The 17,232-nt window shown below is 45.7% G+C and overlaps 1 protein-coding gene across 1 annotated transcript in view; it reads right to left on the bottom strand.

Moving 5' to 3' along the window:
* Nucleotides 1-4,792: 4,792 nt before the first annotated feature.
* Nucleotides 4,793-17,232, bottom strand: part of LACTB (lactamase beta) — an 85,344-nt gene continuing 72,904 nt past the window's right edge. Inside the window, exon 6 of the mRNA XM_075342660.1 lies at nucleotides 4,793-5,467. Within this exon, the coding sequence (XP_075198775.1) occupies nucleotides 4,960-5,467 (508 nt within the window). The 3' untranslated portion in view covers nucleotides 4,793-4,959. The remainder of the gene's footprint in view (nucleotides 5,468-17,232) is intronic.

The following is a 17,232-nucleotide window of genomic DNA, read 5'->3' on the forward strand; positions in this document are numbered from 1 at the left end:
GGCGGGATGTTATGTCCCGCTCATCTCCGCCCCTCCGCTTTTATTGGCCGGCCGATTAGTGACGTTGCTGTGACGCCGAACGCACCTCCCCCTTGAAGGAGGGATAGTTCGGCAGTCACAGCGACGTCGCTGAGCAGGTATGTGCGTGTCAAGATGCCGTAGCTTACGATATTGTTCGCTACGGCAGCAATCACCACATATCGCATGTGCGACGGGGGCGAGTGCTATCGCGCTGGACATCGCTGTAAAGCCCGCCTAAGCCGTCTACAAGACATTGTCCCAGAAGGATTTTGGCTTACTCACATACATTTTTATGTCTGTCAGCAGTGGGGTCCACCTGGGTCTCCTGCCATAGCGTTTCATTTAATTCAAATGCCGATGGCTAGCTAGCGCTGACACTAATGCACCCTTTGCCTGCAGGACAGCTTGAATTTTTTTGGAAGTTTATTGGGACTGCTTATCCACCATCCAGACTATCCTGCGTTGCAACCTTTCATTAATTTTTCTCTGCCGTCCATGTCCAGTGATATGATGTGTCATGGGTTGTAATCCTCTTGATTTATGTTGCGCACCGTGGACAAAGGAACATCAAGATCTCTGGAGATGGACTTGTAACCTTGAGATTGAGGATATTTTTCAACATTTTTGGTTTGGTAGCACACAAAGCAAAGACTTAGTGAACTTCTCCCCTTTTTATTTGATTTCAGGTGTGATTTTTTTTTTTGTTTTTTTTTATACTGCTCACACGTGTTCCTCGCCACAGGAGCGTTTGAACCACCACCACCACATACTTTAAGAAAAGTGGTTTACCCACACTTTTGGAAAGTTGCCAACAATTTTGCCCATTTAGGGCTTTGTGTAAAATTGTCAAATTTGCCTTTTTTTTTGCGTGGTTCCAATACACAAAAGAAATACACATGTATAAGAAAACGTGTAAGTGCAATCATTTTCTGAGGGAAATGAAAATTTAAAAAAAATGAACTAAGGGTGCCATCACTTTCGGCCATGACTGAATGTAGGAAATCCTCGACTACAAGTTCCTGCACAATATGAAAGCTGCAGAAAGTTCTAGTATGCAGGGACTTGTAGTTTATCAGAAGTGACGAGATTCAGAACCCATAAATGGTTCATATATAGGCACCAAAAACACCATGTAAAGGCAGTTGGGTAATGTAACAGTGATAAGGATGTTAATACATTCTGAGTTTGGAGCCTAGGGCACTGGAATGTGCAAACATTGTAAAACAGAAGTGAAAAAGGTATTAAAAATTTAAGTAAAATGCCTTTACATGATTCATATTGTAATGTTTTGAGCCTAGAGTCAGGATCCCGTGGTTAGTTTGTGAACTGCAATCCATACTCCGACATTTTGTGGCATTATAACTGGTATCTGTAATGAGTGGTGCTCTTGCTCCCACACCATGATGCATATATCCATCATAATCATTTTGTACTCCCAAGTGGCAAAATCCTGGTTAATACACAGAAAATAACTGCTAGGACAGAAGTTACCTTTGATCTCAACAGTTAAACCTTCTAGATGTCTTGGTATATAGTAACTGGGCATCATGGGAGGGACAGGGCTCATGCTGCTCCACCATAAGCATCCTGTGTAAGGTGCCTACCTGTGACCTCAAGCCGAAAACTATAGACCCGCCCCACGACTGCCAAAGACTAGGCTATCAGTTTAACATGGAAAGGCAATGCTTTTTGAATATAAGTGCAGGGATGAAAGGTAAACAAACAAAAAAACTACACTTAATAATAAACTGTTTTAAGACCCAAACAAGTTTGAACGGGTTAAATGTAAAACATGTTTTGAAAACATTTAGTAAATTTTTCTTTAAAAAGTGTTACCAATTTTTTATTTTTATAAATCAATGGTACGACTTTGTAATATTTCTTATCAGACAAATTTTCTCCTCTCTTTGCCAGAATTGATCAGTCATCAAAATTCTCAGTTCTGAGAAAATCTGTATTGAGTGAAGACTTTCCCATTACTGAGATAGGAGATGGCACTGTTACTGATAAGATTATACAGTGCCTTACGAAAGTATTCTGCCCCCTTGATTTTTTTTCAAAATTTTCCCACATTTCAGGCTTCAAACATAAAGATAACAATTTAAATTGTTACGGTGAAGAATCAAAAACAAGTGGGACACAATTGTGAAGGTGAATGATATTTATTGCTTATTTTAAGCTTTTTTAAAAAATAAACTGAAAATTGGGGCGTGCAATATAATTCGTCCCCTTTAAGTTAACACTTTGTAGCACCACCTTTTGCTGCGATTACATCTGCAAGTCGCTTGGGGTATGTCTCTATCATTTTTGCACATTAAGGCCGGAGTCACACTTGCAAGTGACTCACGCATATCTTACATCACATCACCCAGCATGGCTTGCATCTCTCTGGACAGGAGCGTCTCAAATGTATAGAAACACATGCAGCCGACCCACTCCTGTCAGCAGAGTGTGCGGCCATGCTGGGCGATGCGATGCGAGATATGCGCAAATCACTCGCAAGTGTGACTCTGGTCTAAGAAACTGAAATTCTTGCCCATTCTTCCTTTGCAAATAGCTCGAACTGAGTGAGATTGGATGGAGAGCGTTTGTGGACAGCAGTTTTCAGCTCTTTCCACAGATTCTCGATTGGATTCATGTATGGACTTTGACTGTGCCATTCTAACACCTGGATTACATTGTAGATTTTGCTTTATATTTGGGATCATAGTCTTGTTGGAAGACAAATCTCCGTCCCAGTCTCAGGTTTTTTGCAGACTCCAACAGGTTTTCTTCAAGAATGGTCCTGTATTTGGCTCCATCCATCTTCCCATCAATTTTAACCATCTTCCCTGTCCCTGCTGAAGAAAAGCAGGCCCAAACCATGATGCTGCCACCACCATGTTTGACAGTGGGGATGGTGTGTTCAGGGTGAAGAGCTTTGTTGCTTTTACGCCAAACATATCGTTTGGCATTGTGCCCAAAAAGTTCGATTTTGATTTCATCTGAACCAAGCACCTTCCACATGTGTCTCCCAGGTGGCTTGTGGCAAACTTTAAACAACACTTTTTATGGATAGCTTGAGAAATGGCTTTCTCCTTGCCATTCTTCCATAAAGGCCAGATTTGTGCAGTGTACGACTGATTGTTGTCCTTTGGACAGACTCTCCCACCTCATGTAGATCTCTGCAGTTCCTCCAGAGTGATCATGGGCCTCTTGGCTGCATCCCTGATCAGTCTTCGCCTTGTTTAAGATGAAAGTTTGGATGGACAGCCGGGTCTTGGTAGATTTGCAGTGGTATGATACTCCTTCCATTTCCATATGATCGTTTGCATAGTGCTTCTTGGGATGTTTAAAGTTTTTGAAATCTTTTTGTAACCAAATCCGGCTTTAAACTTCTCCACAACAGTTTCACGGACCTGACGGTTGTGTTTCTTGGTCTTCATGATGCTATCTGCGCTTTAAACAGAACACAGACTATCACAGAGCAGGTGCATTTATACGTAGACTTGATTACACACAGGTGGCTTATATTTATCATGAGTCATTTAGGACAACATTGGATCATTCAGAGATCCTCAATGAACTTCTGAAGTGAGTTTGCTGCAATTAAAGTAAAGGGGCCGAATAATATTGCACGCCCCAATTTTCAATTTATTATTTTTTACAAAATTTTAAAATAAGCAATAAATTTCGTTCAACTTCACAACAATTGTGTCCCTCTTGTTGATTCTTCACCATAAGATTTAAATTTTTATCTTTGTTTGAAGCCTGAAATGTGGGAAAAAATTAAAAAAAAAAAAGGGGGCCGATTACTTTCGCAAGGCACTCTATGTTGCTATGAGGTGGTGGAGCTCTGCCCCTAGCTCCTCCCTCCTACCGTCGTCATAAAATCTCCTTAGTAACAGAACTGTTAAGTAATAGACTGATTTAATCATTTCTTCTTTATTTTACAGGTCTACGCATTTCAGAGGTCAGAGCCTCCTTCATGTAGATACATTGTTGATTTTTCCTTTGTCCTGATGAAGGAGGCTCTGACCTCTGAAATGTGTAGACCTGTAAAATAAAGAATTGATTAAATCAACAGTCTATTAGTTCGGCAGCAGAGCGGCATTTACCCCATTTCTCCTCTCCAGCATTGAAGTTTAACCCATGTGGGGCTGCAGCAGCCGCCATTTTCTCAGGCTTGCATAGGGGTTGTTACACAACCTCTTAAGGTGAGTATCTCTTTACGTACATCTCCCTATAATATCTGTTAAGACCCTATTGGCGCTCTTTTTCATTCAGCTTTCACATCAGTAACAACTGCCATCTTCTACCTCAGTAATAGGAAAGTGGTCACTGAATACAGATTTTACATCAGAATTGAGAATTTTGATAATGGCTGATCAATTCTGGCAGAGAAAGAAACAAATTTCTCTCACAGGATAACTTACAAAAGTTGCTTATTTTCATCTGTACTATTGATTTATCGACGATTAGGCTTTAAATTATCAGTCATATTTACTTTAAGATTTTTTCATTAGTTTTATATAGGGTTATAAAATCACTATTTAAAATATTCAAATTGTCTCTCCAGTAAAGGAGACAAACTCTAGCACAGCGCCACCTATTGGAAGTAGCGATCCTAAAAGTCACAAGTGGATTTTCGACAATCCTTTGCAATATGACTCAGGATATATAAGCCAGATCAGAATCCCAATTTGCAGACACGGTGTTTCGGGGTGCTTGCCCCTCGTCAGTGCAAAGTATGGGGGTGTCTGATCTGGCTCATGAGAAAGCTATGTGGGGACCACGGGGGAACACTATTCTCCTTAAGGAGACTTTGCAAGCCAGTCTGGCTGCCAGGTAAGGGGACTTATAGCTGCAATGCCCCTAAAATTCCACGGGGGAACACTATTCTCCTTAAGGAGACTTTGCAAGCCAGATATTTAAAATATGGCACCAAGAAGTCCCAGCTTATGACTGGGCTGACTTTGCTTTATCAAATTCCAGTGCAATTTTTAAGGCCGTGCTGTTGAGCCCCGTACCTTGCATGTTGGCTATTATAGTCACCACAACTCCCCTTGGTGGGATCATCGTCTGATTGTCTTCCTCAGGCAGAATAAGTAAGACACTGCTAGCACCGACTGCTCCTCCTGTGTGCGATACGTAATGCTTCTGGCACTTACACTCCCCAAAATCCTGCTTTCTTTCCACTGTTCCCCATCCCATGGCATACTTTCCATCTCTATCCCAGGACATTTCCGTATTAGGGACTTGTTTCCACATCATGGAAATCGTGTCTGGTTTTAGATATCCAGGCAATATTGTGGACGTTTCCTTGGCTTGGTAGCTATACAGGAGGACATTTCCAAACCTCAAGAGGTCGTTCACAGTAGATAGGAATCCTCCACCTGCCCATTTACAGGAGTTATCGACGTATGGACAGTTTATCAGACGCTTCTTGTCACTGAAACTGTAAAATCTGCAGGAGACAAAATGAAGATAATGCATATCTCTTCATAACCAAAGATGATGCATGACAATCTTAAAGGGAACTTGTCACTTTGACAAAATGTTACCTATAGGTTGCATATAATTTTCAAATAGGTTTTATGGGAAAATATTCAGTGTAACAATGGAGTGCTCCTACTCTGACAGCGTTCTCTGTACAAGACTGTGTTCAGACTACCATATTTTCACCATCCGAGAAAAAAAATGGTTCAATTACGCTAAACAGACTCTGATCAGAGTGGGATCCTTATTGTCTAGGAGGTGGAGAATAAATTAAAAAGAAAAGGTTTCTCCATTATGTCAGTCAGTGAAAATCAGACCACACTTGGATGTCATCAGAGTATGGTCCAACTTTGTTCACTGACCCAAAAGGGCACTTTACACGCTTCAATATCGCTAGTGAGCGTACCCGCACCCGTCGGTTGTGCGTCACGGGCAAATCACTGTCCGTGGCGCACAACATCGCTTACACCCATCACATGGACTTACCTTCCCTGCGACGTCGCTGTGGTCGGCGAACCGCCTCCTTTCTAAGTGGGCGGTTCGTGCAGCGGCACACGGCAGCCGTCTAATAGGGGCGGAGATGAACGGGCGGAATATCCCGCCCACCCCCTTCCTTCCTCATTGCCGGTGGACGCAGGTAAGGAGATGTTCGTCATTCTTGCGGTGTCACACATAGCGATGTGTGATGCCGCAGGAATGATTAACAACCAGTGGCATGCACCACCAACGATATTATGAAAAGGAGTGACTTGTCAACGATCAACGATTTTTGACGTTTTTGCGATCGTTGATCGTCGCTCCTAGCTGTCACACGCTGCGATGTCGCTAACGACGCCGTATGTGCGTCACAAACACCGTGACCCCCAATGATATATAGTTAGCGATGTCGCAGCGTGTAAAGCACCCTATAGCCTTGAATGGTTGAGAACTATCCGAATCTCAGAGCCAAAAGTCAATGCTGTGATATTTCTCTGTGGAAAAAAACTAGGCATGTGCACTGCCTCACTGAATAACATTGGTTCAAGTGCAATCCGATTTTTTTGATGGCTAGCACTCAGACAGAAAATACAGTCGTCTACATGAGCCCTACGTGTGCATACAGAGATAGCCATCAACTTTTGATTGGAACCACCCATTGGTCTCCATAAGCCCAAAATGAAGGAGCTCAATTAATAAAATACATGTTAGGTTGGAGTTCCACTTGTGTATGACTCGTGCGAGTCTCGCATTTGCAGGGTCAGTCTGAGGCCCACCAGGGAAATTGATTCCAGGGGCCCATCCTACAGAGATATGCAAATACCGGTTAGCCGTTATCCCCGACCCCGTTATAGTGGAGCATTGACTGTAAAACACAGGCGGCTCCTGCACATCTCCTGTGCACCATAACTGATGTACAATTAGTAGTTTGCAGTAAAGGGCTTCTTTGGTGAAAACAAGTTATCACCGATCCACACGTAAGATAGATGATAACTTATTGAATGGTGGTACCAGACCAGTGAAAACCGCACTGATCGGAAGAATGTGGAACTTTTATCCCCATCATAAAATGCGACAGGTTGGATGTGTGACCGCAGCTCCATTCATCCTTTTTGGGGCGGTCAGAATAAAATAAAGTACTGCACGCAGCAGCCACTGAGGGAATGAATGGATCAGGGGTCAAGTTCTACATGAGATCCAGTGTAAGGGTACGTTCACACGAGCATGAAAATCGGACAAGTGCAATGCGAGAAAATCTCGCATTGCACTCGGACCTATGTTAGTTAATGAGGGAGAGCAGTTTGTCAGCTTTTCTCACATCCAGATCTGCAGCAGAGCCTGAGCCGGGAGTCATTAGCATATCGCATCAGATGCCATACGCTCGTCTGAGTCCAGCCTAATGGGGATAAAAGTTGCATGTTTTACCGATCAGTGTGGCTCCCAGCAATCGGACCCACACTGATCAATAAGTTATCACTTAGGCCACGTTCACACTTTCAGTATTTGGTCAGTAAGTTACATCAGTATTTGTAGCTAAAACCAGGAATAGGTGAGAAATACAGAAGTGGAGCCTGGGTTTCTATTCTACTTTTTCTCTGATTGTTCCACTCCTGGTTTTGGCTACAAATACTGCTGTAAAATAATGACCAAATACTCAACGTGTGCACAGGGTCTTAGAAAAGGTAATTACTTGTTTTCTGCAGAGAACCTATGTAAGTGCATATGTGCTGCAGTGTAATAATCACATCACAGGGAGGGATTAAGGCTATGTGCACACTAGAAATGTGAATTTTTTCTCAAGAAAATTTCTTGAGAAACTTCTGGGAGTGGAAGATTTCCGCACCTGCGGAAAAATCCGCGGCAAAAACGCATGCGGATTTACCGCGGATTTACCGCAGGTTGCTCCCTGCGGTTTCGCAATAAATAATATAGATAATCGATAGACAGATAATGGATAGAGTGAAAGATGGATAGGTGAATAGATAGATAGGCCTGTTTCACACGTCAGTGATTCTGGTACGTTTGTGCTTTTTTTTTTAAACGTACCAGAATCCCTGACATACGCAGACCCATTTTAATGAATGGGTCTGCTCACACGTCAGTGATTTTTCATTGCACGTGTCTCCGTGCGGCGTACCCGCGTGTGCGTGATTGCCGCACGGAGATATGTCCATTTTTTTCTGGCATCACTGATGTCCCACGGACCACGCAGTGGTGTGGTCCGTCAAACACGTGCCAGAAAAAAACGTGCTTTTAAAATAAAAAACATTTTTACTCAACCGGCTTCAGCGGCGCTCTCTGCAGCCCGTGCAGCTTGCTGCTTCTGAGCCGGCTGATTACTGTCGCGCATATTCATGATGCACGACACAGCCGACCCGGAAGCAGCTGCTGCGGGGGTCAGCGCCGGCCGGATGCTGCATCGCGGGAGCGATCAGCACCATGGAGAGCGGGAGCGCGCACAGGTGAGTTAATCTCTAAGTGCAATCACGGGCCACGGAGAATGGAGCCCGGATTGCACTTAGACAACCCACGTGTCCCGTAATTCACGGCACACGCAGGGACATGTGCATGTTTTACACGCCAGTGAAAAACGTCAGTGTTTTTCACTGACGTGTGAAACGGGCCATAGATAGATAGATAGATAGATGAGAAAGACCTATAGAATGTCCCACCTCCCTGCATTTTCTAAGCTGGCACCCTTTAGTGACTTTCATGTGGCACTAAAGGGTGCTTAGCCTTGTATTTAGCCATAAAATAAATAAATAATTAAAAAAAAAAACCACGTGAGGTCCCCCCATCTTTTGTAGCCAGCTAGGGTAAAGCAGTCGGCTGCAGCCTGCAGACCACAGCTAGCAGCTTCACCTTGGCTGGTAATCCAAAATAGAGGGCACCCCACGCTGTTATTTTACATTAAATAAATAATTTAAAACAAAAAACGTGGGGTCCCCCCCAAATTGGATCACCAGCCAAGGTAAAGCAGACAGCTGTGGTCTGGTATTCTCAGACTAGGGAGGTCCACTGTTATTGGACACTCCCCAGCCTAAAAATAGCAGGCCGCAGCCGCCCCAGAAGTGGCGCATCCATTAGACGTGCCAATCCTGGCGCTTCGCCCCAGCTCATCCCGCGCCCTGGTGCGTTGGCAAACGAGGTAATATATGGGGTTGATGCCAGATGTGTAATGTCACCTGGCATCAAGCCCTGGGGTTGGTGAGGTCAGGCGTCTATCAGATACCCGACATCACCAACCCAGTCAGTAAGAAATAAAAAATAGACAACAAAAAGAGTTTTATTTGAAAAAACACTCCCCAAAACATTCCCTCTTTAACCAATTTATTGAAAAGAACAATCAATTCCACGTCCGGCGTAATCCAATAAGGGGGGGGGGGGCACGGCGATCCATACCATAGTCGCTGTCCCAGTCAATGAAGAACAGAATGTTCCCCATTGGCTGGGAGAGCAATGCAGTGACCTGAGCTAACATCAATAGGTCAGCCCAGGTCACTGCAGGGGATGCCGAGCGCTGCCATCAGGAGCATAGATGAGATCATTACCTTCTGTGATCATCTCCTGTACTGCTGACGTCAGCGCTGTCACTGACTTCTATGCCCGCCGCGTTGTCAGAAGTATCGCGAGAGCCCGTGACGTCACCGCTAGTGACAGTCTCGGGCCGCTCGCGAGACGGGCATAGACAGCAGTGACAGCGCTGACGTCAGGAGGCAGGAGATCGTCACAGCAGGTAATGATCTCACCTCCTGACAGCAGCGATCGTCATCCCCGCGGCTCCCAGCACTGCAGGGTGTCAGTGTCTGCCTGTGTCAGTGTCTGCCTGCGCTGCCGCGTGACAAGCTGCCGATACTGCGGGCACACACTGACACTGCAGGGTGACAGGCTGCTGACACTGCGGGCAGACACTGACACCCTGCAGTGCAGGCAGCCGCGAGGCCGGAGCAGGACACAGACTGCACGGGCACCTGGAGGTCGCACGGAAGTGCTTCTGTGCGGCGTCCAGGGAGTGTGACGTCTGTGTTTACTCTGGCCCGCTTCCTCTTCCTGGCATAATGACATCGCTTCCTGCAAAACCGCAGGCAGCGATGAGCATTACCGCAGGTAAATCGCGGCTATACCGGGGTTATACCGCACATCATTTGCTACCTGCGGTATACCCCCGGAATTTCGCGATTACATTACAGTGAATGGAGTGAAATTCCGGGGGTATACCGCAGGTACCTGCGGAAAATAATGGACATGCTCATTTTCTCAAGAAAGTTTCTCGAGAAAATTTTCTCAAGAAAATTTCTTGAGAAAAATCCGCACAGTGCGCACAGCTATTTTTTTTTCTCATTGGATTTGCTGGGAAATGTCTGCACAAAGATTGCAGACATTTCTCAAGAAATTTCTGCAGCAAATCCGCGGGTAAAACGCACTAGTGCGCACATAGCCTAAATGTTCAAGTATTTAGTCTCTATTGGAAATAAAGAATCTTTCTCATATTGATATTAGAGACAAAAAGGGACCTCCATACACAGCAATCCAATATACCAAGACCAATAATAATACCACATACATGGGAGAAATACCGCCACACCGTGACCAGACCACAGTGACCAAATAATACCACATACAAGAGAGAAATACCCCCATTACGTGACCAGATCACATATTACCACCACAGTGGCCGAATACAACCATATAGAAGTGTCAAATACCAACACCCCATGACCAGACCACATAACCGAATACTACAATAATGATCATGAATAAAAACCACAATACTAATAACACTAATATTACCATCAGTGTCATTCTACACAGGAGCTCCGTATATAGTGTCAGTGTACAGGTAATACAGTGATCACCGGTGACATACACAGGAGCTTTGTATATAGTGTGTGTACATGTAATACACTGACTTACCACTGACATCTCTAAATGAAATTATTCGTCTTCGCTTTTCCTCTTCATCTGGTGCTGACCATCACTTCTTCCTGCCATGACTTGACTGCAGAAAATAACACACAAGCATCTGTAGCTGATCACTTTCAGAGAACATTCCTCACTCTTTCCCCAATTTCTACACTATGTCAGGCTTTTGCTGCCCCCATGGAAGTCCGTATCCTCAAAATGAAATTATACAACACCAGTAATAATGTCCCCTAACTTGCTCCTACAGTAATTATGTCCACCATATGTATGTTACTCGTTCTGGCCCCATATAGTAATAATGTCCCCCATCCTGGCCCCCTTTATTTAATAATGTCTCCCTTCCTGGACCCCTTTATTTAATGTCTCCCTTCCTTTAATAAGGTCTCCCTTCCTGGCCCCCTTTATTTAATAATGTTTCCCATCCTAGATCCCTATATTCACCCATCTTGGGCCCCTATGTTGCTCTGTCCTAAGACCCTAAATTGCCCCATACTGGGCTCCTTTATCCACTACCCTGTCCATTCACAGAGGGAGGAACAAAAAGATTCTTCCTTCCTGCGCTCCCCCGTCATCCTCTTGTGGCTTCATATTAGGCCCGTTTCACACGTCAGTGAAAAACACAGACGTTTTTCACTGGCGTGTAAAACACGCACATGTCCCTGCGTGTGCCGAAAATCACGGCACACGTGGGTTGTCTAGGTGCAATCCGGGCTCCGTTCTCCGTGGCCCGTGATTGCACTTAGAGATTCACTCACCTGCGCCCGCTCCCGCTGTCCGTGGTGCTGAATCCTCCCGCGACGCAGCATCCGGCCGGCGGTGACCCCTGCAGGAGCTGCTTCCGGGTCGGCTGTGTCGCGCATAATGAATATGCGCGACAGTAATCAGCCGGGACAGAAGGAGCAGGGAGAACAGGCTGCAGAGGACATCGCTGGACGCCGGGTGAGTTAAAATTTTTATTATTTTAAAAGCACGTTTTTTTCTGGCACGTGTTTCACGGACCACACCACTGCGTGGTCCGTGGAACATCAGTGATGCCAGAAAAAAATGGACATGTCTCCGTGCAGCAATCACGCACACGCGGGTACGCTGCACGGAGACACGTGCAGTGACAAATCACTGAGGTGTGAGCAGACCCATTCATTAGAATGGGTCTGCGTATGTCAGTGATTCTGGTACGTTTAAAAAAAAGCACAAACGTACCAGAATCACTGACGTGTGAAAGGGGCCTTATAGTCAAATGTCCACCCCACCCATCCGAGGCCACGCACAGATGTCAGAGTGCGGAGCATAGCAGTCATGTTAAAAGATGTGATGTAGGCAGACATTCACACACATTGACACTTGCACACATACGCAGATGCACTGACATGAACACGTATGTAGACACATACATGCACACATGCAAACATACATAGACACACTTATATACGCAGACACTCAGACAAATGCATGCAGACAGGCACACAGACATATGCAGACAAGAACACACACTCATATACCTACTGTATCCTCACCCATCCCTTGTAGACTGTGAGCCCTCGCGGGCAGGGTCCTCTCTCCTCCTGTACCAGTCTGTGCTTTGTTTTGTTTATAATTATTGTACTTGGTCATGCTGTGTATAACCTTTTCATAGGTAAAGCGCCATGGAATAAATGGTTCTATAATAATAATAATAATAATACATACGTAAACACATGCATGAAGATGAAGACGCACACAGACATGAAAATGAGCACACATATGTAGACACAAATGTGCACATACACGCACCGTTACATACGTACACATACAGACAGGCACACGTACACATAAGCAGATACATAGACATGCACACGCAGAAAAACGTACACATATGCAGACAGGTGCACATAGACACATACACATGTTCACACAGATACGCACATGAACGCAAACATGCACACATATATAAAAACGCAGACAGACAGATGCATGTACACATACAGAAAAATGCAGCCAGGATCATGCATGCACACAGACACACATGTAAACATGCAGACAGGCAAACACATGCAAAAGAATTAACACAAGCACAGACGCAAGCATACACACACACACCTAGGCACATACATGCACAAAGAATGCAGTCAGGCCTACGCACAGACAAGCTCAAATACGTAGACACACAGAAACACGCATGTACAGACAGGCACATGCACTAATGTACAGACATACATACACACCTGTACACAGATTATACTCGTTTATACCAAAAAAAGTCATATAAACAGACGTATACACACACATATTAGAGGAGTTCTTACATTCCCCCAGCTTGTCTCCAGTCCGGCCTGCAGGCTCCATTGATTATCCTCTCTGGTGGGAAGCAGCAGTGCTGAGCGCGTCTATTAACTGTGACACGGCCTGAGCGGCACACGAACAACTGAAGGCGCAGTGCAGACCCGGCCAACACAAACAGGCGGCCCCGGCACTGCCGCTGGTGAAGCCACCCGGGGCACCGGCACTGCCGCTGGTGGAGCTGCTTGTGGCCTCCTGCCCTAGCCCAGCCCGCGGTTACCTGCCTGGGGCCCTATGTGAAGCACAGGGGGCCACTAAGGACCCCGGGCCTACAGGGGGTCCCCCGGTGGCCCAGTCAGACCCTGCGCATCGGTATCACCCAGCACGGCCTGATGCTCTCCGGACACGAGCGTGCAGCTGCATAGAAATACATGCAGCCAACCAGCTCCTGTAAGGAGATTGTGCAGCCGTGCCAGGTGATACTGATGCAAGACTTGCACGAGTCATACCCAAGTGGAACTGTACCTTTATACTGAGTCTTTTCACACAAACCTATATATTAATCTCCTCTGCTGTAACATGTTGTTGGCAGATCAGCTTTAAAGGAGTTGACTACTACTTAAACAACTTTTGCATTCCCATATTCCGCAATGGAAAATAAAGACTGCCTGTCCTTGCCTCCATTGTCTTTTCCAGTAATGTCAGCACCGAGTTTGCCTGACACTGTGACATTAACACTTCAACCAATCAGAGGCCACTAATGGGCCGCTTCACTCACTTCCTTCGGATGGAGAAAATCAGAACTGCGGCTACTGCTCTTACTGCCTCCAGATTTTGGTTTTGTCCAAAAGATGTGAAGCGGCTCATTAGTGGCAGCTGATTGGCTGCAGGGCTCACATGACAAAGTCACAGGAAATTAGTCACTGGAGGGGGACTTCAGCCTGTTTTTGTTTTACATGGTAGAATATGGTAATTGGGAAGGGGTTGTCCAAATAGTGGATAACTCTTAAATATTGAATGTGACAGGATCTCATTTAAATAGAATGTACCATCAGATCAGAAGACATTTTACAAACATATATTGTTACTGGTGATCAGATGTCTTATGAGATTCCAATATAAGTTGTAAACCTAACAAACATTATTTCTCTTATACGTACATTACTACCTAGTGGACTAAATTAAATAGAGGAGTCTATATGCACAGCAACAACCACACACTGATTTACCAGAATTTTCTGCAGTCAATGCTTCTTACATTTGAAACACACAGAATCCAAGTGGTCTACACGTTATTGCCTCTGTCACAACACTACAATGAACCCATGTGAATTCTCTAGCGTTAGCATGAGGGATGATGTGGCTTTTTTGTGCACGCTTCTGAAAAAAGTATCAGGCAGACTGTGTGAACAACCCGGGAATATGCTGGGTGACTTCCACAAATCTGCTTTCTTCTGTATTTTTTAAGTCGTTGATTCTGCGAAAGGACCAACCACTTGAAGCCTATCCTTCAATTAGTTGGAGCTTCTGGCCGTGTGTATTTGGAATTACAGCTTCAGGTAATGAGGTGTGATCAGTTCAAGTCTAGATGATAACAGTTCATGAGCAAGGCACCATTGGACACTATTGCATGGAGACAGAAACCAGGCTATTCTCTACTAAAAAGATAAAACTAAGGCAGGTTAAAGAATTTGTCCAGTCTTCTGATAAAAATATGCAGTCACCATGTGACTATGCAACTGCAAGTTTCAGAATCCTACGCCCATGCAGGTGTGCACACTGTGAGGATTCACTGGTATTGCGCTACGAATACTTCCGGTCACAGTCTGACTAGACGTACCTGGCTTCCCTCAATATCAAAGAGAACTGAGAGACACCAATCACATCCAGTCTGCATATTGATGTATGCAAATCACATACTTGTGGTCACATGACTATCAGTCGCGAGCAATACTGGTGAATCCTGACAGCATGTGTACCTGTGCGCTGTAAGGATTCAGAACACTGCAAAATTTATCAGAAGACCAAACAATACATTTACCGTATTTTTCGCTTTATTAGACGCACCTGATTATAAGACGCACCCCCAAATTTGGTGAAGGAATAGAGAATTTTTTAATAAATGGGGTCCGTCTTATAATGCCAGTGTCCGTCTAACAAATCATATAAGGTATATGTCCCTCATAGCCCCCCATCCTATAATTAGCCCCCTTAAACTGGATATGGCCACCTTATATTGAATATAGCCCCCTTGTGCTGGCACACGTCCCCCAGTGATGCCACATGTCCCCTATGGCTGCCACACGGCCCCTATGGCTCGCACACGGCCCACTGTGGCTGGCACACGGCCCACTGTGGATGCACACGGCCCCCTGTGGATGCATATGGCCCCCTGTAGCTGGCACACGGCCCCCTGTGGCTGGCACACGGCCCCCTGTGGCTGCACAAGGCCCACTGTGGCTGGCACACGGCCCACTGTGGCTGGCACACGGCCCCCTGTGGCTGGCACACAGCACCCTGTGTTAGATATCGCCCCCATGCTGCTGCTTTTAGTAAAATAAACTCTTTCCTTACCTTCTCCAGCACTGTCCTGTCTCGTGACTCCCTCCTTGGGGTTGAGCTCCGGCTTCCTGCTTTTCCTGGTCCTCGGCCGGTCATGTGATCAGCATAGCAGAGTGACATCTCACAGCATGATCACAGCAGCAGGAGGGAGACCGGGGAGATCAGCGCTGGAGGAGGTGAGTAAAGAGTGTTTGATTTTACTATGGGCAGCAGCATGGGGGCCATATCTAACACAGGGGGGGGGGGACGGCAGATATAATATGCACGCTGCCCCAGCACATCGCCGCGGTGCGGTTTCAGCACCATGGTGATGGACAGCGGCTGTGCATATTATATGAGTGGGAGCAGGAGATCAAACGCTGCCGCCCACAGCTTTCACCTGCCCCAGCACCGCTCCAGAGCTGCCCCCACCTCCCCTGGACTCTGTAGTGTATATATATATTATATATATATATATATATATATATATACACCCCCCCCGTTTATTCGGATTATAAGACGCACCCCCTACTTTCCCCCAAAATTTGGGGGAACAAAAGTGTGTCTTATAAAGCGAAAAATACGGTACATCATGGGAGGGTGGTATTGGTGAGAATAGGCCACGTGTAAAATACCTGCCAATCATGACATATTTTGGAAGGTGTGTGGGTCGTAATGTCATTTACATTGTTCAATTCCAATGCAGAAGTGGGTGGCTTTGGCTGTCACCGTATAACCCCTTCAATGCTTCAGGATACCAAGACATTTGGACAATTGTTTGCTTCCAACTTTAGGGCCACAGTTTGGGGAAGGCCCGTCTCTGTTCCAGCAGGATTGTGGCTCAGTACACAAAGCAGGTTCATAAAGGCAGGATTTAGTGAATATGGGGTGGAAGAATGAAACATCAACCCCATCAAAGACCTTAGGGATGAAGAGGAAGATTTGTGAGCCAGGCCTCCCACAAAAGGTGTCTGATCTCACAAAAATTCTGCTGGATGCGCAAAAATTCCCATAGAGACCTTCCTTATCAGAAGAGTGGAAGATATCTTTGCAATGGGTACATCAATGTCATATTATGGTCTTTGGATTTGAAATGGGATGTCATAAAAACTCATAAGGCCTAAGCCACACGGCGAGAAAATCGGTGCGAGTGGAGTGCGATAAAACATCGCATTCCACTCGGACCAATTCTAGCCTGTGTGTCAGCACACATGAGCGATTATTTTCTCAGCCCTAATCGGACTGAGAAACCAATCACAGCATGCTGCGATTGTAATGCGAGACTCTTTTCTCTCGCACCCATTCAAGTGAATGGGGCGAGAGAAAAATCGCACTGTACTTGCAGTACACTCCGTGCCGGCCCACCCCTCCGCAGAGCTGGCCCACCCCTCCTGAGAGCCAGGCCACCTCCCCCAGCTGAGGTCCGCTTGCACAGTCGGACCGCAGTCGCAGGGATACTAGCATGACACTCTGCTCCCGCTGTGCTGCCAGCGCGAGCCGAGTGTCATGCGAGCATCGCAGTAGTGCCCCGTGTGG

This window comes from Anomaloglossus baeobatrachus, chromosome 4 (assembly GCF_048569485.1).
Source record: "Anomaloglossus baeobatrachus isolate aAnoBae1 chromosome 4, aAnoBae1.hap1, whole genome shotgun sequence".
Taxonomy (NCBI): Eukaryota; Metazoa; Chordata; class Amphibia; order Anura; family Aromobatidae; genus Anomaloglossus; species Anomaloglossus baeobatrachus.